This window comes from Capra hircus, chromosome 10, assembly GCF_001704415.2.
Source record: "Capra hircus breed San Clemente chromosome 10, ASM170441v1, whole genome shotgun sequence".
NCBI classification, from domain to species: domain Eukaryota; kingdom Metazoa; phylum Chordata; class Mammalia; order Artiodactyla; family Bovidae; genus Capra; species Capra hircus.
Genome location: NC_030817.1, coordinates 51,675,019 through 51,701,665, shown reverse-complemented (window position 1 = coordinate 51,701,665; position 26,647 = coordinate 51,675,019). Strand labels below are relative to the sequence as shown.

At 35.6% G+C, this 26,647-nt stretch overlaps 1 protein-coding gene across 2 annotated transcripts in view; it reads right to left on the bottom strand.

The window, feature by feature from the left end:
- The window catches only part of FAM63B (family with sequence similarity 63 member B), an 81,690-nt gene that overhangs the window by 25,551 nt on the left and 29,492 nt on the right, over positions 1–26,647 (bottom strand). For both annotated transcript variants that reach the window (XR_001918679.1, XM_013967109.2), the window contains exons 3-5: positions 22,213–22,277; positions 15,954–16,112; positions 4,415–4,517 (exon numbers count right to left, since the gene is read on the bottom strand). Coding sequence is in view for 1 of the 2 variants with exons in the window: in XM_013967109.2 (XP_013822563.2) it covers positions 4,415–4,517; positions 15,954–16,112; positions 22,213–22,277 (327 nt within the window). In the remaining variant the exon portion in view is untranslated. The remainder of the gene's footprint in view (positions 1–4,414; positions 4,518–15,953; positions 16,113–22,212; positions 22,278–26,647) is intronic.

Here is a 26,647-nt window from a genome sequence, read left to right as displayed (position 1 = left end):
GATCATGAAATCATTCCTGAAAATATCTCACTATCTAAAGACCTGTTACACCAGTTTCCCTGGAGCAAAGACTGCCTCACTCTCCATACTGAATTCCCTTCAGGGAGTGTCAAAGGTCAGCAGCTGCAGCAGCACAGACAGATGGCAAATGCCCTTGCTGTTGTTCTTCACTTGCTGGCAAATGCTCTCAGCAAGTGCCAATTTGTAGTTGACAGGCAAGTGTCAATTTATAGTTGACAGGGCCAATCCCTCACTTTCAGCGTCAAGCCATAGCACTTCCAACTACAAACTGGTTGTAAAAAGTTATCAACATACCACGCTATTCCAAGGAATTGGTAAGGCAGGAGGGGAAGTGCAAAAAGTTATACAGAAAGCCACAGCCAAAGGAAACTTATAGCACATCTGCAACTTCTTGGGTTTTATACGTTTAGAAATAAGATTCCCCTTAATTATTATCATTACTTTGCTAAGTACTAAGTTACTGAGTGAAACGTATTAGTTATATACTAAAGCACTTACTCTTATCTAACATTTAAAATGTAAGTATTCTATCTCTGAAAAGTACCATTGCTGTTAGAATATCCATGTAATTAAACACTTCTTTCAGAAAAATGTTTCTAAATGTCCCTTTCATACCACACTCACACAACATCCTCTCCATAAAACCGTTTCAAAAAGATACAAAAATTCAGTGGAGCTACAGCACAATATTACTTTCATATATGAAATTCCAAAATTTAACCCTAGAAAAGTCTTTCTCAGCTATTCATTTGTTTCTGGCGATCAGGACATGGATTCATGAGAAGCAGCGATTTGCTTAAGGACATAAAACTACTTATGGCAAAGTGAAGACTGGAACTTAACTGGTATTAAGTTAAAAAATTTACTGCATTATAAATGCAAATTTATTGCATTATAAATGTAAACTGAACTTTATTTCTCCCTGAACCACAGAGCATAGCTTAACTTAGACTCAGAGAAATGTTTCCTAATTCTTCTACCAATTTATAAACAGTGACATATTCAAAAGCTTAATCTAGTTTTAACTTTTCATAACTAAACAAATTATGGAGTTTCAAAGCATAATCTCAGTGATTATTTATTAATTACAAATGGCAAAGGGCATCTTTCCAATAAAAATATCTGGTAAATATCACCTTAATTGAATTTGAACATCACCAACAACAGGATAGTCAGACATGATGTGCCACTCGATTTAATGCACTAGGAAAGACACAATGTCACCTATGTAGTAACCCCACTGAAGATATTTAACACAAGTCTACTTAGGAGGAAACAATCAAATGAATCAAAATTGAGGACTATTTTATAAAACAATTAGGCTGGATTATAAAGAAAAGTAAATACCACAAAAGACCAAAAAGAAAAATAGAGATCTGTTCTAAATTACAGGAGACTAAGTTGGTATGATAATTAAATGATACCTGATTGAAGCCTATATTGAAAAATCTTAAAAAGTTATAAGGGGCATTATTGGGATAACTGGGGAATTTTGAATATAAATAGTATGTTAGATACTGGTAGTGTATCAATGCTAAATTTCCTGAGATAATTGTATTGTGATTACAGGGGAATATTCTTTGTTCTTAGAAGACAAATACTGGGGAGTTAATGGATAGTGTTATAATATTTGCAATTAATTATTACATGATTTAAAATCAGGAAAAAAAATGTGTGTGTGAATACAGAAAGAAAGTAAAACTTGAATACATTAGTAATTTGTGAATTTAGATGAAACATATATATGTATGTACATACACACATATTTATTGTGCTATTCCAACTTTATGGGTTGGAGTTTTTTCAAAATGAAAGAGAAAGAAAAACAAAAGGAAATCAATATTATTTAATAAAAAATAATATGAACTCAAACTATAACCTTCAGTGTTTATGGCACATAATAAAGGCTCAGTAGGTACCTGAATAAGTGAATATGCTGGAAAAATTTCCTTAAGCTTTTTTTTTTTAAATCTAGAGACAGTTGTTAAAGAAATTATTCCTGAGAGAGCACCTGGAATTAATGACAAGCTTTGTGGAGTCTGGCAGCTAGTACTGAGCTATTTTTTTCCTTGTTGATTTTTGCTGCCATGCTACAACCCATCATTATAACTTGAATCAAAAAAATATTAACATCCAAAAGAGGCAGCAAATAATAAATAGTCTATGTACACAAAAAGTTCTGTACTTTTACTTACGAGATACTGCCATCAAAAGAAAACAAATTTTTTCCGAAAGAAGTTGAAAGAATGTCTAATTCTATTTGACCAATAGCTAAATAATATTTCTTTTTCATCAAAAAAGAATGATAGTAAAAGTATTTCTTGTATTCTGTACTAATGGAAATGAAACTTTTGAATTAAAAAAAAATAAGCAGTTACCATCTAAGGCCAAAGTTCAATAATTTTTAATACAGGATTAGAAATAATAAAACATTTTGGGATATTTTATGATTCAGAAATAAAGTTACAGTTGTAAGGCTAAATAGAAAAAGAAAGCAGACTTCTTCAGCTGAATAACATACCCAAGAAAATATGGTGAAGAAAATGGAAAAAAGCTAATTGCTACATCATATAAGTAAAAAGGTCCATCATGGTCTTTCATTTCATTACTGATGTCATAGTGCCTTTATACATGCATCCACTGGGACTGAATACTTATTTCAATCAGACTACATATTTGTAATTTCTTATAAACAAAAAACTAGTTGAGCTCTTTAACTGTACTGATTCCATATATAATTTTTCTTTGAAATGGAAATCTGATAAGCACAATTTCACCATTATAAAATTTACATATAAGGAATTAATCAGCTTGGTATATATTAACTGGAAATTCTGTATCGCTAAAGAGGAAGATTCCTTCTTGTTTTTACCAAGATGTTCTTCTCAAGTTATCAATATTATACAAATTAGCTACCTTTTTCAATATCCCAGAAATCAATGCTAGAGAAATAATAATATTAAATAGTTGTAAAACCACTTTAGTGATGAAGGGACTTTCAGTTGCTGTTCATTCTGCAAGTGTAATAAGTGCTACCCATGTTACAATGCAGCCTCACTTGGTGAAAATGCTGTTAATAGTGTTTCCTATAGTTTCTTACCTCATAAATATATTCGTCCAAATATCACTTATTGGCTATCATTTTATCTGTTAACACTTTCTAGATCCAATTGTTCTCTCAATTATTATTGAATAACATACTGCAAGTTACTGAGAAAGTAGGAATCCACAGAGAAGTAATTTCTTTGTAGCCTGCTTTCTAAGAAATATTTACAGAGCATGGATAAAGAATAGAATGTTCTAGTGAGTGGAATTTTGTTAACTAAGGGAAGACATTTTTTTGACAACTTTTCTTGCTCCTCCCTCTCCTAAAATTTAAACTTTGCTGCCTTAGGTTGTAGTGAAAGAGGTGTCACACAAATCAATCATCAATATCCCTCAATATTTATGTCTAGATAATTGAGCAATAATTAGTTGGGTTCTTATTAACCAATATAGTTTGAGATTCACTTACATATCTTCTTTCATATGTTCTTAACTCTTGTAGTCACCTGGCTTTAATTTTTTAACATGTAGTGATTATAATAGATTTTTATTATACTTCATGTGAAAGAACTGTGTCTGAGATAGAAAGATGAAGCTTATCACCTCCTTTTCACTATTTGTCTTTCTTCTGTTAATCCTTCAACCCAAGGAGAATAGGAAACTTAGTATTTGTGTATATTTATGAAAAAGTGAAGTGGGTGTTAGGGAAATTATACCAAATGCTATGGTTCCTGACAGCATTTTGGTTTCAAATCTGCTCTTCCCTTCACTGATGGGAACACAGTTTTAAAAAAAGAAAAAAGAAACCATTTCTATATTGATGAATTTAGCAATACTTACTTTTAGTTAAGAATTAGGAAAACTGATGATCAAGAGTGTACTCTGATCCAGAACAGAACTTTAACATACTATACTGTACTGAAATGTAAGGCAGAGCTCTACTAAAATGAACATGAGTACCATAACACACATCTCACTCAGTCAACTAAAATGTTCAAGATGAATTATAAAGTTCCCTCAGTACTCCCAAATAATAACCCTTTTTTAAAAGAGCAATTATCAGTAACCCCTGGTAATTGGCCATATCAAAGATAGCAAGTGATTCCAAAGACTTTTATTAGAATCCAGACCTGATTTTACAAGGCAAGTAAAAGGCGTTCTAGGAAAAACCTTTCACTGGCACCTTTATGAATAATTACTTCTTTTTTAAAAATAATTACTTCTTTTAATTCCCACAGGTAGCATCACTTTTATTTTTAGAAGTTGTATTTAAGACATTTAAAAGATATTAAATTATAAGACAAGTTAGTCTGCAAGAATAAGTCAGGTATTAGCAGCACTCACCCACCTTCACTAACCAGCTCACTATTTTCTGACTGCTTACAAGAGATGATCTTCTCCACTAGTTGGTTGTAGCTGCAGTTACCAACAGCTTTTACAATGTCATCAATCTAGAAAACAAATGACTGTCTCACTAATCATCATAAAGTTATTATAAAAACAGTTACAAAAAAACTCACATCACTCTTGAGGCTTTCATTCTAATACAATACTAAATTTAAAATTATTACTGATGAAAAAAATTAATCACTAAAACCAACATCCAACAGTTTTCAAATTTGTTTATAGCTCTCTATAGCATAGTATGAAAAATACTGCTTAGCTATATTTCAATTATGCAAAAAATTATAAAATGGAATTATTATATACAATTTTATTTCTGAAGATTGTAAAGATGTATTTAAGTGATTAAAATTTAAAAAGTAATCTATTTCAGGAAGAAAATTAAGACAATCACATTTCTTTTAATTGAAAAAACAAATGTTTTGTATTTAAAGCAAGGCAAATCTAAAAGATGGTAATTTATGGGTTAATAAGGTTTTCCCATTTTATTACTTAGTTCCCTAGCAAAGTATACTGGAGATACAAGTAAACATAACTAATGTTACTTCCTTAAAGGAAAGTTAATATATATTCTTAAGGGAAAATATTTGCCTCATGATTCTTATTTTGTCTGTGGAGGTAAGGCAGAAAAATAAATTCAAAGTTTTAAAGTATAGGACAATAAAACTGGGCATCTCTACTCTCCTTCCATTATACTTTGCTTTGACTACTGAAGAAAAACAGATTTCTGCTGTCTAAACAACTTACTTTGATTTCACTCCCATTCCTAAAATATATTTGTAAGTTATTTACATGTACTTAATTAATATATTAACATAAATTTATATAATGAAATAAAAAATAAGAGGGGCAATAGTTTCTTTCCATATCCAAATGATCTTCTTGAATACCACAAGAACCGACAGATTTGCACAAGTAACAGTAAGAACAGTAGTTTTTAAACAGAGAGTGTTTTAAAAAGTTAAAAGATTTCGAGACTCAAGTTGTTTCTCAAGTATCTAAGTTTTCATTCCACTGCTGTATAGCAAAGTTTGAGAACAACTTCTTTAGGCTATAATTTATTTCCTCTATTTCTGCAAAATTTAAGGGTGGTAAAAGCCTCTTAATCATGCAAGTGTACTAATGGTTGGCTGAAGATAAGTTAATTGAATAAGTTAAAGCAGAGAACTGTGGAAAATGTTATATACATATCTTAAACATTTCATGTTAACTTGAAACACAACTGTATTCACTTGTCAACCTTCTGACGCACAGCCAAAATAAGGCTGTTTCTTTGAAAGTGGATCTTTTGGCTATGATTCTATGTAAACAACACAAGAATATGCCTTCCAGTTTTAATTTATTTAAAATGAAAACTTAGGGCCTTAAGAAGCAGTTTGAGAGTATAATCTCTTTAGATTTTCATTATTTTTTGGAACATCTTTACTGATTATAACAACTATCTTTAGTGTTCAACTTCATTAAGTCTTTCCAAAGTACTGAATTTTCAATCCTAAGAAATCCATGTAAACACACCTAGAATAATACATGATCAATATATAAAAATCAGTTGTACGTCTATAGACTAGTGATGGACAATACAAAGATTTCAACTTTTCATAGGCAGAATCTCTACATTAATTACTATTTTATCAATTAACTCATTTGGATGTCTTTTATGTACTACTATGTACCAGGTGCTATTAGAGAAACTGAAGACTAAGCAGTGAATAAATATATTAGCAAATATATAATATACTAAGTAAGTGTATGTAGTGATAAGAAGCTGTTCTTTGTTTTCATTGTACTATAGCATTCCATAGTATGAATATAACAGTTATTCATTCATCTTTTGATGAATATTCAAGTTGCTTTCAGTTTGGGGTGATGACAAACAACACTGCTATGAACATTCTTTGTACATTTATCCTGTTTCAAAAATCTAGATTTTCTCTAGCAAATCTGCCTTGTCAAATTCCTGAGTCTTATCTTCAACTTTACTAGATAACTCTCAACTGCTTTCCAAAGGAGGTAGTCAGTTTATGTTATCATTAGCATGGTATGAAAATTCTCTATATTGTATATCTTCTCCAACATTAGTATTCTCAGACTTCTAAACGTTAGCCATTCTGAAGTGTGTATTTTGATTTTAATTTGCATTTCTCTGATGACTAGTTCATATGTTCACAGGTCATTTGGGTATCCATTTTTTGAAGTGTTTCTTCAAGCCTGTTTTGAAGAATTTTAGCTTTGCTAATCTTCTTTATTATATATTTATTTTCTATTTTAATACTTTTGCTCTTAGGATAAATAAATAGTTCATTAATTTTCAGTCTTTTACTATTCCTTAACATATGACTTTTAGGGCTTTAAAAATTTTTAGCTAAATCTCACAAATTTTGATAAAGATTTAGCTGCTGTGTAGTTTAAAATACACTTTGTTTCATTATGAGTGTTTGACTCAAACAGTCTCTACTGATTTTCTCTACTGATTTCTAGATTAATTACATTGTGGTCAGAGACTATTTTACACTTCGTTTATTTTAAATCCTTACAAATTTGCTGACACTTGGCTTTATAACAGCATTAGGTCAAGTTGATGAAAGTGAAAGAGGAGAGTGAAAAAGTTGGCTTAAAGCTCAACATTCAGAAAACGAAGATCATGGCATCTGGTCCCATCACTTCATGGGAAATAGATGGGGAAACAGCGGAAACAGTGTCAGACTTTATTTTTGGGGGCTCCAAAATCACTGCAGATGGTGACTGCAGCCATGAAATTAAAAGACGCTTACTCCTTGGAAGAAAAGTTATGACCAACCTAGACAGCATATTCAAAAGCAGAGACATTACTTTGCCAACAAAGGTCTGTCTAGTCAAGGCCATGGTTTTTCCAGTAGTCATATATGGATGAGAGCTGGACTGTGAAGAAAGCTGAGCACCAAAGAATTGATGCTTTTGAAGCGTGGTGTTGGAGAAGACTCTTGAGAGTCCTTTGAACTGCAAGGAGATCCAACCAGTCCATTCTAAAGGAGATCAGCCCTGGGTGTTCTTTGGAAGGAATTATGCTATAGCTGAAACTCCAATACTTTGGCCACCTCATGCGAAGAGTTGACTTATTGGAAAAGACTCTGATGCTGGGAGGGATTGGGGGCAGGAGAAGAAGGGTATGACAGAGGATGAGATGGCTATACGGCATCACCGACTTGATGGATGTGAGTTTAACTGAACTCTGGGAGTTGGTGATGGACAGGGAGGCCTGGCGTACTGCGATTCATGGGGTCACAGAGTCGGACACGACTGGGCGACTGAACTGAATTGAACTGAACTGAGGTCAAGTTTTATAGATATCATTAGTACATAAAAAGAATGGATAGTCAGGTTCACAGAAAACAAGGAAAGGCTGAGAAAGCAGCATAGACAAGGGTAGACAATGAAGATACAATGATTAAAGTGCAATATAATACTCTGGATTGGATTCTGGAATATAAAAAGAATTAGTGAAAAAACTAGTGAAATGTGAGAACTGTAATATAGTTAATAGTAATGTACCAACATTAAATCTCTAAGTTTTGACACATGTATTATGGTCATGTAAGAGTAGGAGAAATTGGGTGAAGAATGTATGGGAATTCTGAATACTATCTTTGCAAATTTCCTGTAAATCTAGAATTAGTCAAAAATAAAAAGTTCATTAATTTTTTGAAAAGAATATACGTTTATTAGGTTATCTTTTCTGCTTCTATCAATTACAGTGAAAAGTACTATAAAAGCTTCCAGTATGACAAATTTATTTCTTATTAAATTCTGCTTTATGTACATGGAGCTTATGTTATTAGTTGCATACAAATTCTGTTTTCCATTGTTAAACACTGACCTTTACTCTCTGCGGTGATTCCCATGAGTTCAAGGAATAAACAGTCAATCAGAGTATTTATTTTCCAGGTGTCTCCGGACACATACACATTTGAAATGATTATATCTTCTTAGAAAATTAAACATTCTGTCATTAGTAATGCTTTTTGACTCAAAAGTCTATTCTTTCTGATATTACTATTGATACATCAGTTTTCTTTTGATTAGCAATGTATGGCATCTCTTTTATCTCTTTTTTTATTTATAATCACTCTGTTTAACTTCAGACTATTTTATATATGTCTCTTCTAACAGCAAATATATATTTTTTAATCTGACCTCAGAATCACTGACTTTTAACTAGAGCATTTAGTCCTATTGATATTATTACAATTATTCATATATCTGAATATATTAAATCTACTGTTCTCTCTTTCCCATCAGCTCTACATTTCTTTACCTCTCCTTTCTTCTTTTTGGATTAAACTTCCCCCTTTTACTAATCCAGAAGTTACCTACTATGTTTTCTATTCTTTCCATGGTTACTCTAAAGTAGCATTATCCATCAGCACATGCTATAATAATGGAAATATTCTAAATCTTTGTTGGGCAGTAAGATATCCACTAGTCACAGGTGGCTACTGAGCAATTTAAAGTGTGTCTAGTGAAACATAGGAAGTAAATATTTAATTAAATTTAACTAGCCATATTTGGCTACTATATTGGACAGAGAAGTTATAAGAACTATAATATCGACCCATAATCATATCAAACTTAGAACTTAATATTCTCTTCTTGATCAACTAATTCTAGGGCCTTAGAAAACTTTACCCTTCTCCCAGCTTATATTATTATTTTTGCATATGCTAATGTTTTTAAACTGTAAAAGATGATGTTATTATTTAATATAGTCAACAATGATTTACATTTATCATGTTATTTTCTCGCCACTCACTCTTCCATCCGGGATCACTTTCTCTCTTTTCAAAATCCTTGCTCAAAATTTCCATAAATAATGGTCTACTGGCAGCAAACTATCTTAATTCAATTAATCTAAAATCACTTTAGGGACTTCCCTGGTAGTTCAGTGGCTAAGACTGCAACTCAACACAGGGAGCCCAGGTTAGATCCCTGGTCAGGGAACTAGATCCCACATGCAGAGACATTACTTTGGTGAATAAAGGTCTGTCTAGTCAAGAATATGGTTTTTCCAGTGGTCATGTATGGATGTGAGAGTTGGACTGTGAAGAAAGCTGAGTGCTGAAGAATTGATGCTTTTGAACTGTGGGGTTGAAGACTCTTGAAAGTCCCTTGGACTGCAAGGAGATCCAACCAGTTCATTCTAAAGGAGATGAGCCTCGGGATTTCTTTGGAAGGAATGATGCTAAAGCTGAAACTCCAGTACTTTGGCCACCTCATGCGAAGAGTTGACTCATTGGAAAAGACTCTGATGTTGGGAGAGATTGGGGGCAGGAGGAGAAGGGGACGACAGAGGATGAGATGGCTGTATGGCATCACTGACTTGATGGACGTGAGTCTGAGTGAACTCCGGGAGTTGGTGATGGACAGGGAGGCCTGGTGTGCTGCAATTTATGGGGTCGCAAAGAGTCAGACACGACTGAGCAACTGAACTGAACTGATGCTCCAACTAAAGATTCCACATCTAAGACTTGGCACAGACAAATAAATAAATAAATATTTTTTAAAAAGATGTAGCCAATCTTACAAATGATTTTATTTCTCTCCATTGTTGAGAGATAATTTTTCTGGGAACAGGAAATAGGCTAGCATTTGTCTTCTTTCAGTACACTGAATGTATGATTTTCACTATCATCTGGCTTCCAAAGTTGCACTTCAAGAATTAATTACCAATAATGGAGAAATACGTTCTCAGTGGCTGAATTAGTTCCACCTGGGGCAGCGACCAAGAGCACCAAGCTGAAATGGCGCAGGAGCGGCCAAGACGAGCTACCCCATGCCCGAAGTCAGGGGTGGTGGTCAAGATGAGCTACCACACGCCCAAGGTCGGGGCGGCAGCTGAGAGGAGATACCCCTCATCCAAGGTAAGGAGCAGCAGCTGCGCTTTGCTGGAGCAGCCATGAAGAGATACCCCACGTCCAAGGTAAGAGAAACCCAAGTAAGAGGGTAGGTGTTGTGAGAGAGCATTAGAGGGCAGACACACTGAAACCATAATCACAGAAAACTAGCCAATCTGATCACATGGACCACAGTCTGTCTAAATGAAACTAAGCCATGCTGTGTGGGGCCACCCAAGACAGCTGGGTCATGGTGGAGAGGTCTGACAGAATGTAATCCACTGGAGAAGGGAATGGCAAACCACTTCAGTATTCTTGCCTTGAGAATCCCATGAAAAGTATGAAAGGGTAAAAAGATAGGACACTGAAAGATGAACTCCCCAGGTCGGCAGGTGTCCAATACGCTACTGGAGATCCTTGGAGAAATAACTCCAGAGAGAACGAAGGGATGGAGCCAAAGCAAAAACAATACCCAGTTGTGGACGTGACTGATAACAGAAGCAAGGTCTGAAGCTGTACAGAGCAATATTGGATAGGAACCTGGAATGTTAGGTCCATGAATCAAGGCAAATTGGAAGTGGTCAAACAGGAGATGGCAAGAGTGAATGACGGCATTCTAGGTATCAGCAACTAAAATGAACTGGAATGGGTGAATTTAACTCAGACGACCATTATATCTACTACCATGGGCAGGAATCCCTTCAAAGAAATGGAGAAGCCATGATGGTCAACAAAAGAGTCCAAAATGCAGTACCTGGATGCAATCTCAAAAATGACAGAATGATCTCTGTTCGTTTCCAAGGCAAACCATTCAATATCACCATAATCCAAGCCTATGCCCCAACCAATAATGCTGAAGAAGCTTAAGTTGAACAGTTCTATGAAGACCTACAAGACCTTTTAGAACTAACACCCAAAAAAGATGTCCTTTTCATTATAAGGAACTGGAATACAAAAGTAGGAAGTCAAGAAATGCCTGGAGTAACAGGCAAATTTGGCCTTGGAGTACAAAATGAAGCATGGCAAAGGCTAATAGAGTTTTGCCAAGAAACACACTGGTCATAGCAAACACCCTCTTCCAATAACACAAGAGAAGACTCTACACATGGACATCACCAGATGGTCAACACCAAAATCAGACTGATTTTATTCTTTGCAGCCAAAGATGGAGAAGCTCTATACAGTCAGCAAGAACAAGACCGGGAGCTGACTGTGGCTCAGATCATGAACTCCTTATTGCCAAATTCAGACTGAAATTGAAGAAAGTAGGGAAAACCACTAGACCATTCAAATCAAATCCAATCCCTTATGATTATACAGTAGAAGTGAGAAATAGATTTAAGGGACTAGATCTCATAGAGTGCCTGATGAACAATAGACGGAGGTTCGTGACAGTGTACAGGAGACAGGGAGCAAGACCATCCCCAAGAAAAAGAAATGCAAAAAAGCAAAATGGCTGTCTGAGGAGGCCTTTCAAATAACTGTGAAAAGAAGAGAAGCGAAAAGGAAAGATATTCCCATTTGAATGCAGAGTTCCAAAGAACAGCAAGGAGAGGTAAGAAAGCCTTCCTCAGCGATCAATGCAAAGAAATAGAGGAAAACAACAGAATGGGAAAGACTAGAGATCTCTTCAAGAAAATTAAATATACCAAGGGAACATTTCATGCAAAGATGGGCTCCATAAAGGACAGAAATGGTGTGGACCTAACAGATGCAAAAGATATTAAGAACAGGTGGCAAGAATACACAGAAGAACTGTATAAAAAAGAGCTTCACGACCCAGATAATTATGATGGTGTGATCACTCACCTAAGTGGGCCTTAGGAAGCATCACTATGAACAAAGCTAGTGGAGGTGATGGAATTCCAGTTGAGCTGTTTCAAATCCTGTAAGATGATGCTGTGAAAGTGCTGCACTCAATATGCCAGCAAATTTGGAAAACTCAGCAGTGGCCATAGGCCTGCAAAAGGTCAGTTTTCACTCCAATCCCAAAGAAAGGCAATGCCAAAGAATGCTCAAACTACTGCACAATTGCACTCATCTCACACGCTAGGAAAGGAATGCTCAAAATTCTCCAAGCCAGGCTTCAGCAATACGTGAACCGTGAACTTCCAGATGTTCAAGCTGGTTTCAGAAAAGGCAGACAAACCAGAGATCAAATTGCCAACATCCACTGGAGCATTGAAAAAGCAAGAGAGTTCCAGAAAAACATCTATTTCTGCTTTATTGACTATGCCAAAGCCTTTGACTGTGTGGATCACAATAAACTGGAAAATTCTGAAAGAGATGGGAATACCAGACCACCTGACCTGCCTCTTGAGAAATCTATATGCAGATCAGGGAGCAACAGTTAAAACTGCATGGAACAACAGACTGGTTCCAAATAGGAAAAGGAGTTCATCAAGGCTGTGTATTGTCACCCTGCTTATTTAACTTATATGCAGAGTACATCATGAGAAACGCTGAGCTGGAGGAAACACAAGCTGGAATCAAGATTGCCAGGAGAAATATCAATAACCTCAGATAGGCAGATGACACCATTCTTATGTCACAAAGTGAAGAGGAACTAAAAAGCCTCTTGATGAAAGTGAAATAGGAGAGTGAAAAAGTTGGCTTAAAGCTCAACATTCAGAAAACGAAGATCATGGCATCTGGTCCCAACACTCCATGTGAAATAGATGAGGAAACAGTGGAAACAGTGAAAGACTTTATTTTGAGGGGATCCAAAATCACTGCAGATGGTGACTGCAGCCATGAAATTAAAAGATGCTTACACCTTGGAAGGAAAGTTATGACTAACCTAGATAGCATATTAAAGAACAGAGACGTTACTTTGCCAACAAAGGTCCATCTAGACAAGACTATTGTTTTTCCTGTGGTCATGTATGGATGTGAGAGTTGGACTGTGAAGAAAGCTGAGCACCGAAGAATTGATGCTTTTGAACTATGGTGTTGGAGAAGACTCTTGAGAGTCTCTTGGACTGCAGGAGGTCCAACCAGTCCATCCTAAAGGAGATCAGTCCTGGGTGTTCATTGGCAGAACTGATGTTGAAGCTGAAACTCCAGTACTTTGGCCACCTCATGTGAAGAGTTGACTCATTGGAAAAGACCCTGAGGCTGGGAGGGATTAGGGGCAGGAGGAGAAGGGGACGACAGAGGACGAGATGGCTGGATGGCATCACCGACTCTATGGACATGAGTTTGAGTGAACTCTGGGAGTTGGTGATGGACAGGGAAGCCTGGCGTGCTGCGATTCATGGGGTCGCAAAGAGTCGGACACGGCTGAGTGCCTGAACTGAACCATCCAGAAAATCACATTTATTTACAAGATAATTATTTGCAGGACACATATTCAAAGAATACAAAGAATCAGCCAGTATGAAGAGGTATTTCATAGAAGCCTATGGATTTTAAGCTTTTGCCTTGTTCTTTTTTCTTTCTCAGCATTAGAGTCCTTCAGTCATGAAACAAGTAAGTAAAAACAGATAAAAAGCACAACTCTCAGGCCCAAGAGTTTGAAAACCACTGTGCAGACCAGAAAAATCTGATGAACAATTTGTATCCTACATTAGAGTATACTTTTCTTTAAGCATATGAATTCAACTCTTTGCCAGACAATATGCAGCTACACATACAGTCAGAAGGGATGATCTAAATCCAGTTGATTAAGTTCCTTAGGCCATAAGTTCGTTTTCCTCAAGAATCTAGGCTACCTGGCATTGCCATTTGCCAGGACACAACATGATTTACCTTGGAGGAATCAGATGCTGGACATGTTTATACTTTTCAGTGATGTTCTCAAGAGTCAGAGTGCCAAAATCAATAAACAGATGTCTGCCTACTGCAAGCCTTTCACTGCTCAGAAATACCAGTTACTTTTACCAAAGGACAGGGATGAAGAAACATTACCAAATCTTTGCTATATGATCTCTCTGTCTCTGTAGGTAATGCATACATGAATGTTCATTTCATCAGTTAATATTTACTGAGAATCTACTATGTGCCAAGCACTCTTCTTAACAATAAGAGCCTAGCCTTCACAAAACATACTCTTTACTGGGAGATGACAGTTAATCAAGTAAATAAACAATTCTAGATAATGACTTGGGAAAAGGAAGGTGACTAATTTCAATAAGGGAAGCCTCTCTAATAAGATGATATTTGATCTAAGACCTGAATAATGAGGAGACCAGAAATGGAAAGATCTGGAAGAACAATGTGTTCGGGCAGGAAAACAGTGTTCCACAGTGGGCAATCAGCTAGTAAGAAAACCTGAGCTAGAAATGAGCTCTGTATATCTCAAAAATAGCAAGGCAGCTGGTGTTGTTGGAGGGCGGTAAAAAGGTGACAGAATTATATAAGAAGTGAAGTTGGACAGGAAGCAGAGTTTAGATTATGCAGTGTATCATAAAAATTCTAATAAAGATTTTTATATCTTATTGTAAAAAATGAAATAATGCCATCTGCACAACATGGATGAACCCAGAGATTGCCATATTAAGTGAAGTAAGTCAGATAGAAACAGATATATTATATCACTTATACATGGAATCTAAAAAAAATGGTACAAATTGACTTATTTACAAAACAGAAAGAGAGTCACAGATGTAGGAAACAAACTTACGATTACCAGAGCTGGAAGGGGAAGGAGGGATAAATTGGGAGACTGAGAGACTGACATATTTACACTACTTTATATAAATAAATTAGTAATAAGGGCCTGCTGTATAGTATAAAGAACTTTACTCAGTACTCTATAATGGCCTATATGGGAAAAGAATCTAACAAGGAGCAGATACAATATAACTGACTACACTTCCCTGTAAACCTGAAACTAACACAAGACTGTAAATCAACTATACTCTAATAAAACTTGAAAAAAAAAAGATTTTGTATCTTATTCTAGTTACAGTGGAGGCTTCTGATGAAAGGAGTAGGGTGCAGGGATAAAGGGGAGGGTTTATTTCACAAAGATCATTCTGAGTGCCGAGACAATTCACTGTGGGAAAGAATAATCTTTTCAACAAATGAGACTGAGACAACTGAATATCCACATGCAAAAGAATAATGTTGGATTCCTTCCCCAAACCACATACACAAATCAACTCAAAATGTATCAAACTCCTAAATGTAAGTACTAAAAGTATATACTTTATATATTATAAATATAGAAAAAACTCTTAGAACCCAGTAACAAAAAGACAAACAGCCCAATTAAAAATGGCCAAGAGATTTGCAGATATTTCTCTAAAGATATACAAATGGCTAATAAGCACATGGAAGGATAATCAACAACATTAGTCATTAGAGAAATGCACAATGAGATACAACTTTACACCTACTAGGATGGCTACAATCAAAAACAAAGACAATAACAGGTGTTGGTGAGGATGTGCACTCAGCTCTGTAGTTGGCCTCTAACTCCATGAAATTATAGTCAGAAGTCTTGAGCAGATTTAGCAGTCTAGAGGACTGTGCTCTTAACCTCATAATGTGGCTAATTCCATGTAAAAGCACAAAAATATAAATATCAGAAAATGTAAACCTAGATTCCTTTGCCAAATTAATAAATTTTTACTATATTTGTGTTCATATAATTTAAGATTTTGTACTTACCTGAGGGTCCACTAACCATCCATGATACAAAGGAATATCAAGAAGATCAAATACTATGCATTCTGGTGTATATTCAAACACTCGAACACCAGTGAATTTTACATTTACATCCAAGCCTGTCTGTAGTTTGTGCAATACTGCCATAGCATCACTCATATTCTGAAAATAGAAAGGGGAAGAGAAAAAATGAGAAAAACAACAACAAAAAGATATTTAAATACAGGCACATTTACTACAAATTTTCCACTTTATCCGATTTATTCATCCTTTCCATTTTTATTATTAAGTACCTGCTATGTTTAAGGGGCTTCCCTGGTGGCTCAGATAGGAAAGAGTCTGCCCGCAGTGTGGGAGACCCAGGTTTGATTCCTGGTTTGACTACGCCAAAGCCTTTGACTATGTGGATCACAACAAACTGTGAAAATTTCTTAAAGAGATGAGAATACCAGACCACCTTACCTGCCTCCTGAGAGATCTATATGCAGGTCAAGAAGAAACAGTTAGAAATGCACATGGAATAACAGATTGATTCCAAATTGGCAAAGGAATACGTCAAGGATGTATATTGCCATCCTGTTTGTTGAACTCACATGCAGAGTACATCATGTGAAATGCAGGGCTGGATGAAGCACAAGCTGGAATCAAGATTGCCAGGAGAAATATCAAAAACCTAAAATATGCAGATGACACCACCCTTATGGCAGAAAGTGAAGAACTAAAGAGCCTCTTGACAAAAGTGAAAGAGCAGAGGGGAAAAGTTGGCTTAAAACTCAACATTCAAAAAACTAAGATCATGGGTTCACGGCAAATAGATGGGAAACAATGGCAACAGTGAGAGACTTTATTTCCTTGGGCTTCAAAATCACTGCAGATGGTGACTGCAGCCATGAAATTAAAAGACGCTTGCTCCTTGGAAGAAAAGCTATGACCAACCTAGACAGCATATTAAAAAGCAGAGACGTTACTTTGCTGACAAAGGTCAGTGTAGCCAAAGCTATGGTTTTTCCAGCAGTCATGTATGGATGTGAGAGTTGGACTGTAAAGAAAGTTGAGAGCTGAAGAGTCGATGCTTTTGAACTGTGGTGTTGGAGAAGACTCTTGAGAGTCCCTTGGACTGCAAGGAGATCAAACCAGTCCATCCTAAAGGAAATCAGTCCTGAATCTTCATCGGAAGATGAAGACTGATACTGAAGCTGAAACTCCAATACTTTGGTCACCTGATATGAGGGGCTGACTCATTTGAAAAGACCCTGATTCTGGGAAATATTGAAGGCAGGAGGAGAAGAGGACGACAGAAGATGAGATGGTTGGATGGTATCACCAACTGGATGGACATGAGTTTGAGTAAGCTCCGGGAGTTGGTGATGGACAGGGAAGCCTGGCATGTTACAGTCCATGGGGTTGCAAAGAGTTGCACAGGACTGAGCGATTGCACTGAACTATGTTACAGGCATTAAAAATGAGTTCTAAAGATAAAACAGTGGATAAAACAAAGTTCTTAATCTAATGGAATTAACATTCTACTATGAGAGAAAAATACATAAATTATAATATCAAGTTAAGTATTAGTAAGAAAAATTGGATAGGATAAAGACATACAGAGTGAGAGCGGAGAGGGATCTATGTTTAGACCAGGAAGTTCAAAGACAAAAGTTTCTAGTCAAAGAGAAAGTCCTCTCCCACTTCCAGGTATATTCCTAAAAGAATCAAAAGCACCATCTTAAAGAGATGGGTGTACACCTATATTCACTGCAGCATTATTCACAACAGCCAAGAGGTGCATGTACCTCAAATGTCCATTAGCAGATAAATGGATAAAGGAAACATGTTATACACACACACACACACACACACACACACACACACACACACACTGGAATATTATTCAGCCTTTAACAACAAAAAAGGAAATTTTATTACATGTTACAACATGGATGAAACTTGAGGACATTATGCTGAGTGAAATAAGCCACTGCAAAGAACAAATATTATGTGACTCCACTTAGATGAGATATCTAGAGTAGTCAAAATCATGGAAATAGAAAGTAGAATGGTAGTTGTCAGGGGCTGGAGGGAGATCTGGGGAGTTGTCCAATTAGTATAGAATTTTAGTTTTACAAGATGAAACTATTTTAGAGATCTGTTACACAAGCATATAAATATAGTTAACACTACACTTAATGGTTAAGAGAAAAAAATGGTTAAGAGAGTAAATTTTATATTTTTTTAACCACAATTTAAATGAAAGAAAGAAAAAGAAATCAGCTATCAAGCCATGAACAGACATGGAAGAAATCTAAATGTACATTACAAAGTTAAAGAAGCCAATATGAAATGTATTGTATGATTCCACATGACACAAAACAATGGGAAAAGGCAAAATGATGGAGACAGTACAAAGCTCAGTGGAGGAGGGAGGGATGTAGGGGCAAAGCACTGAGGATTTTTAGGGCAGAGAAACTATTCTGTATGATACTATAATGGTGATACACGTCATTATATATTTGTCAAAACCCAAAGAATGTATGGGAAGATCCCCTGGAGAAGGGAACAGCTACCCACTCCAATATTCTGGCCTGGAGAATTCCATGGACTATATAGTCCACTGGGGTTGTAAAGAGTCGGACATGACTGAGACACTTTCAAAGAATGTATAAACACCAAGATTGAACCCTAATGTAAACTATGGACTTTGGGTAATAATTCTGTATCAGTGTAAACGGTGCGAGATGAAGTCTGTAAAAAAGAGGCTCAATCACAAAGGCTTATTGGTCAAACCAGGGTCATTCTGTCCACACCAGGTTTCTCATTAAACATGGTCATGTAAGTGTATCATGAAGACTATTTAAAAACATGTTTTTCTAAACATTTTAATATATTAAATATGGACATAAGTATAGAGGGTATATTTGATGGAACAAATAAAATTCAATATAGAAAATTTGATAAAATTTTATTAGATCTATACTGTTAATCAGATACTGTGCTACATACTAAAGATATAAAATAGGCTATAGACTATAGCCTACTGGAGGGCTTATAGTAGAATGGCTGAACATGAAATAAACCCTTTTACATTACAATTAGGGACTCTCTGAAATCTGGAAAGGACAAATTAGGTCATAAGAAAAGTTTTACCAGTTAACTTACAAAATTCTATCGTAAGAGACTACACAGACTAAAAACAGAAATTAATCAAATGTTTTCAATTTATGAGTGAGAAATTTACAACAGGATAGCACTATTATAGAGTTTTTGTTTTTTTTCAGTTTTACCTCTAATAATTGTAATACCCTGAAACACTTATTTTCTCAGTCTTCCCTAAAGTTGAACCTTTGAAAACAATCAGCTCACATTTTTTCTCCTTTCAGTGTTTTAAAACTTTTCCTAAAACCATAACAATGATGAATGTGGGAAAATATGAATGAATATGAGCCACTGTAGGATTGTAGTTTTACTACTACTGATTTTTTCTGCTATCTGTTAAATTCTTGGTTGCCAATCACCCAATTTTCTTCAAGGGGGAGTATAATTTCAAGTTTACACCTATATATATCTTCTACGTTTTAAACAGATTATATAATATTAAAATAACTAAACTAATATAACTAATAATCTCCATAAAGAATAAAACCGATATAAATAAGTCTATAAACAAAGAATTTGAAAGACTATTTTGCCATTTTGTTCCTAAATTCATATTATGATAATTAACATAAAATATAAATTAGGGAAGGGTGCTTATAAAAGGATTACTACTTCTTTAAGCCAATAGTTCAACTGCTTCTTAGAATTATTCTTAAAGTAGTTAACGTGGTGAAATTTTAAATTTAATCATAAGATATATTTTAAAAATGTATTTGCAGTCATGTAAAAATCTGTCATAAACACACAGTATTTTGTGTTGTCATCATTAAGCAAAACTGGAAAAAATACTCTGTTTATATTGCAACTTCTGGTAAGGATTTTAAATTAGAAAGACTGAAGTTCTGCACTGGTCTTTTTAAAATCTAGGCTTGAACATTTCTGCTCACACAAAAGTATACAAAAAGATTATTGTTACATCATACCTGTGGAGCATTAAATACCAGCTTAGACTTGATTTTATCAGCTTGGTACTAACCCTGATCCTGGGAAAGATTGAGGGCAGGAGAAGGGGACAAAAGAGGATAAGATGGTTGGATAGCATCATCAACTTAATGGACATGGGTTTGGGTGGACTCTGGGAGTTGGTGATGGACAGGGAGGCCTGGCGTGCTGCGATTCACGGAGTCACAAAGAGTCGGACACGACTGAGCGACTGAACTGAACTGAACACTATTCCCAAAACGAATGGTAATTCAATCACAATACCTTATAAACAGTTTTAGAGCTTATTTTAAACACGGTACTTTTTGTCTGACATGTTGATAAGAAATGCAAGTGGCTGTCAGTGTTTGTTTCAACTTTGAAACAAAACTTCCAGTCATTTTTCAAGAGTCCAGATCATCTTAATGGAAGCACATCCTGAGACTGCAAGACAAGACTTGAAACAAAGTGCTAGTATCATTTGCAAATACTTTGCACTCAAGATTTTCTCAAGTCTGTGCAACAGAAATGAACTGAAGCACGGTGATGACCCAGAGAGATGTTATGGGGAGGGAGGTGGGAGGGGGGTTCATGTTTGGAAACGCATGTACACCCGTGGTGGATTCATGTCAATGTATGGCAAAACCAATACAGTATTGTACAGTAAAATAAAGTAAAAATAAAAATTAAAAAAAAAAGAAATGAACTGAATTTTGAGGTTGATATGAAACTGCAACTATGATCTATAATTTCTAATTTCAAGTTTTTGTATTAATTACAATAGCCTTACTGATTTCAATAAGAACTGATACAAATTTGATAAATGATATATATTCACCGGCTTTATAAATTGAAGGTTAACATAAGATTTCATTTGAAAACAAGTTTCTACTGTGAAAAATGTTTGGAAATCCTTGCTTTAAGTTACAAATTCCAATAGAACTGAAATGACTTAGTATACCTATTTGGCTTTAACTACAGATTTCCTGGAGGAGAGCATGGCACCCCACCCCAGTATTCTTGCCTGGAGACTTCCATGGGCAGAGAAGCCTGGCAGGTTATAGTCCATGGGGTTGCACAGAGTCGGATACAACTGAGGCGGCTTAACACACACAGAGACTTCCTACCTTACACAGTGATTCAATGTAACATACTAGCTTTTCGATCTTATTAGGACTAGATTATCTAACATTCAAACCCAAGAAATTTTGCAATATTGAAATGAGTTTTCTTTTTGCTATCTGGACACTGGTGAAAGTATGTAATAAGGGTTACTTTGAAAGTAAACATAAAGGTTCCAATGATATATTTCTTCCCTAGCTGATACATCTTCCACTGCAAGAACCTGTGTTCATCTTGCCTTCTACTGTCAAACAAAGGAAGCATACTGAAGAAAATGAAGCTCTGCTTGCTTACTTCCAGCTCCAGTAATTCTGAGGCTAGTGGTCCCCTCATATATTACAGAATAGTATCTCAAAGAACATGCCAAACAATGTAAACACATTCAAACAAAAGTTCCAATGATATGTTTCTTCCTTGGCTGATACTTCTTCCACTGCAATAACCTGTCTTCTTGCCTTCTATTGTCAAACAAAGGAAGAATACTGAAGAAAATGAAGCTCTTCTTGCTTTCTTCCAGCTCCAATAATATTGAGCCCAGTGGTCCCCACCTATATTACAGAATAGTATCTCAAAAGAATGTGTCAAACAATGTAAATACACTGAAACTATGAAGTAGCAGATTAGTCCTAATGGCATACCCTAGACATCATTTGCTGAACGATTTCCAAAATATAACTTAATTGTAAAATATAAACAAATGAGGGAAGATGAATAATAAATTCACTTGAGAGTCAATTTTTTCAAGGAAAATACTAGGTTATGATTCTTCATAGGTGTGTAGAATGGTATCCATGTTTCATTCTTCACGTTATATGGTTTAGTCACTAAGTCGTGTTCAACTTTTGTGACCCCCACGGACTGTATATAGGTTCACATAAAAGAGAGATCAGCAAAGTATGGCCTGTGGGTCAAATATGGCTGTGGGCTGAAAATGGTTTTTACATTTTTAAAAGGGCATAAAAAAAAAAGAAAACAAAGAATATGCCTGAAAAGCCATTGATAGAGACCAATAAACATATGCATAAGGGCAAATTACCTATTTTAACATAACAAAAATTGGGTCTGTTACCTGCTCATAGTTTAAACGCTGAATTTCTGAAATTTCTTTTGGCTTTGTATCAAGCATGTAATCTCCTGTAAAAAGAAATTGTAAAGTTGCCTTTTAAAAATATCACTTTTTTTCTAATTACAAAAGTAATGTATTTAAATTATAAACTGTAACAATAAGTAACATTAAAAAAGAGCCCCCGCCCAATTCTATTCAGAGAAAATCTTCAGAGAAAATCAATGTTAACTATTAGCTAAGATCTCATATTTTTTTCAGTGTACATCCTATGTTTTAAATTTATTTTTCTTCCTTCATGAGCATCTTTCCACATCACTACAATAAAACTCTAAAAGGCTTTACAAAGTTTCACATATATCAGCAATATAATTGTTACCCCAATACCTTTCCGAGAATGGGAGTTATCAGTCTTCTGAATGTTGCTTTTGTTAGAAGTAAACAAAAACTTTTTTGAATTTAAGAAATTGATATATTAGTGATTGCCAGTAGGGAGAGGGAAAGGAGAAAGGCAAGAAAGTGGTATGGAATTGAGATACAAAGTATTATGTATAAAACAGATAAGCAACAAGGATATATTGTATAGCACAGGGAATTATAGCCACTATTGTATAATTTTAAATGGAGTATAATCTGTAAAGATACCGAATCACTAGGCTGTGCACCTGAAACTAATATTGTAAACCAACTATTCACTCCTCCAAATTTATATCTTTTTATACATGTATTTTTATTTGGTATCACCTTTTTAATATATAAATGACTTTTAGTATATGTGACACTTTTTAAATATATGTAGCATCATTTTAATATATGCAGTACCTTTTGATCTATGTTTTGCTTTTTAAAATATATATTAGTTATATATACTTTTCTTCAAATTGCCTGCCTATACACCAAAATCACTGCAGATGGTGATTGTAGCCATGAAGTTAAAAGACGCTTACTCCTTGGAAGGAAAGTTATGACCAACCTAGATAGCATATTCAAAAGCAGAGACATTACTTCGCCAACAAAGGTCCATCTAGTCAAGGCTATGGTTTTTCCAGTAGTCATGTATGGATGTGAGAGTTGGACTGTGAAGAAAGCAGAGCGCCAAAGAATTAATGCTTTTGAACTGTGGTGTTAGAGAAGACTCTTGAGAGTCCCTTGGACTGCAAGGAGATCCAACCAGTCCATTCTGAAGGAAATCAGTCCTGGAATTTCTTTGGAGGGAATGATGCTGAAGCTGAAACTCCAGTATTTTGGCCACCTCATGCGAAGAGTTGACTCATTGGAAAAGACTCTGATGCTGAGAGGGATTGGGGGCAGGAGAAGGGGACGACAGAGGATGAGATGGCTGGATGGCATCACTGACTCGATGGACGTGAGTCTGAGTGAACTCCGGGAGTTGGTGATGGACAGGGAGGCCTGGCATGCTGTGATTCATGGAGTTGCAAAGAGTCGGACACGACTGAACGACTGAACTGAATTGAACTGAACTGTTGAACTATTAAAGCTCTTTTTCAATTAGAGAAATGAGAACATTTCCTGTTAAATGTGTGGTAAATTATTTTTACCCCATATTGGCTTCTGACTTTATGACGGTGCTTTTTTGCCTATTTTTCACCACATAGAAATATTTAATTTGAATATAGTCATATTCTTCTATTACAGCTTCTGAGCTTAATGTTATGTTTAGAAAGATTTTCACCTCTTCAGAGTATATGAACATTCACATATACTTTCTTCGTGTAATTTTATGTTTACCAGGCAGTAGAGTCCATCAAAGAGGCTGCCTCCCTTAGTGAGGCCATTCTTCTCTTGTCAAAATCTTTTCTGACCTCAGGAAAAGAGAAGTTGCTTATCTGAGTCTGTCCCAACAATTATTACACTCTTAACACATAAGCTTTAATCTATGATAGCATACCTAGGGTCATTTAGTATTGAATTCTATAATATTCTGCATCCTGACCCTGCTAAAATGTTAGAAAAACACACATTACAGTGTTTTACAGGATAATTACAGAACTTAAATGAAATATAGGATCAAAGTATAGCAAATATTGTCTTTTTTTACGTTTAAGTCTTTCATTATCTGGAATTAATTTTTATATAAACAGGGATATAACCAGCTTCTCACTCAGCCTCCCAAACCACTAAGTTGATAAATTGCTTTTATATAACTTTTACTTTCAAATTCAAAATAAACTTCCAAAGACTGTAGCAAGTACTCTTTCAATCTCTCCAATTTTGATAATCAAAGAATTCCTATAAACATCAACATATTATTATCTGTGGGTTTATTTAGAATTTTAAGACAGCAAGATCTAACTAATAACAATTTTATTCCACCATAGGTAAAGGAACTTCAAAAATACTAAATTCATTCATTCACAGAAATATATAAGCAAGTATATTTAACAAATATTTTTGAAACCTTACTATAACTGGCACACTGTATATGTACATGTTGAGATTTTAATATAGCACTTAACTGAAAACTATATTGAGTAAATTTTATACAGTATTTACTCAAATAATTGAGACCATATTTGCTATACTTTGATCCTATATTTCATTTAAGTTCTGTAATTATCCTGATAAAACACTGTAATGTGTGTTTTTCTAACATTTTAGCAGGGTCAGGATGCAGAATATTATAGAATTCAATACTAAATGACCCTAGGTATGCTATCATAGATTAAAGCTTATGTGTTAAGAGTGTAATAATTGTTGGGAAAGACTCAGATAAGCAACTTCTCTTTTCCTGAGGTCAGAAAAGATTTTGACAAGAGAAGAATGGCCTCACTAAGGGAGGCAGCCTCTTTGATGGACCCTATTGCCTGGTGTTCATACCTCTGTATAATCCCCTTCTCTTGACTGTGGACTGGACTCACTTCCAGTGAATAAAATACAACAGAATTAATGAAATATCACTTACAAAATTGGAAAAGAAAATACTGTGTCTTTCATCATGGTGCTCTTTCACTGCTCACTCTGAAAAATGCCACGTGTCATGTTCTGGGCGGCCTTATGGGAGAGGCCATGGCAAGCAACTGAAGGGGGCCTCTGGCCACAGTCAATGAGAAACTGAGGACCTCAGTCCAACGACCTGTGAGGAACTGAATCCTGTCAACAACCAAGTAAGTAAGCTTAGAAGCAGATCCTCCTCAGCTGGACCTGGAGATAAGACTGCAGCCCCAACTGACACACTGACTGCAACGGTATAAGAGACCTTAAACGAGAGTCACTCAGCCACATTCAGATTCCTGACCCACAGGTACTTTGTGACAATAAATGTTCATTGTTCAAAGCAACTAACTCTTGAGGTGATATGTTATGTAGTAACAGACATCTATATTTTTAGGAAAGTTTATAATAGAGAATTAGATATTTTTAAAAGACTGATTTTGAGTTTTTAAGGGACTATCCTTCAGTTTTAGATATCTAAAAAAATCACCTCTTAAGAATGCTGTTTTGTCTAGCTTATCTAGCCTTTATTTCAAAATTGATCAACAACACTATTTCAATCAAAAAGTGTTTATTAATAGTTTATCCCGTGTTCAGCAACAGGTTAAAACAAGTAACCTGTTTGGAAATGATTGTTTCTCTTAAAAAACTAATAATCTGGTAGGGTAAAGAACATACAGAAAACAGAATATGATAATAATAAGGTATATATGATATACTGTAAACTGTAATAAATGCCTTAAGTATCACACGATTTTGAAAAGAGATATTGAGATAGCCTGTAGCATTTAGAAATATCCTTTGGAGCAGGTAGTATCTAAAGCAAAACTTGCCAAGGCAGTGAGGAGAAAAGCATTCTTTGAGGGAGAAAGAATGATGGAAAAAGTATGTATAAGAAACATCATGCCCTATGGACAGCTTATAAGGAGGTTTATACATAAACTCTGGTGGCTCAGATGGTAAAGCATCTGCCTGCGATGCCTGGGTTCGATCCCTGGGTTGGGAAGATCCCCTGGAGAAGGAAATGGCAATCCACTCCAGTACTCTTGCCTGGAAAATCCCATGGATGAAGGAGCCTGGTAGGTTAGAGCCCATGGGGTCGCAAAGAGTCAGACATGACTGAGTGACTTCACTTCATATGTAAGATTGGAGAAGGCAATGGCAGTACTCTCGCTTGGAAAATCCCATGAGCCTACAAGGCTGCAGTCCATGGGGTCGCTAAGAGTTGGACACGACTGAGCAACTTCACCTTCACTTTTTACTTTCATGCATTGAAGAAGGAAATGGCAACCCACTCCAGTATTCTTGCCTGGAGAATCCCAGGGAGGGGGGGAGCCTGGTGGGCTGCCATCTATGGGGTCACACAGAGTTGGACACAACTGAAGCAACTTAGCAGCAATAGCAGCATACATAAGATTTATGTTGCAGAGTGGTGGGAAATATGGATGGATGGGTAACCTTGATCAGATTATAGGAAATCATAAATAAC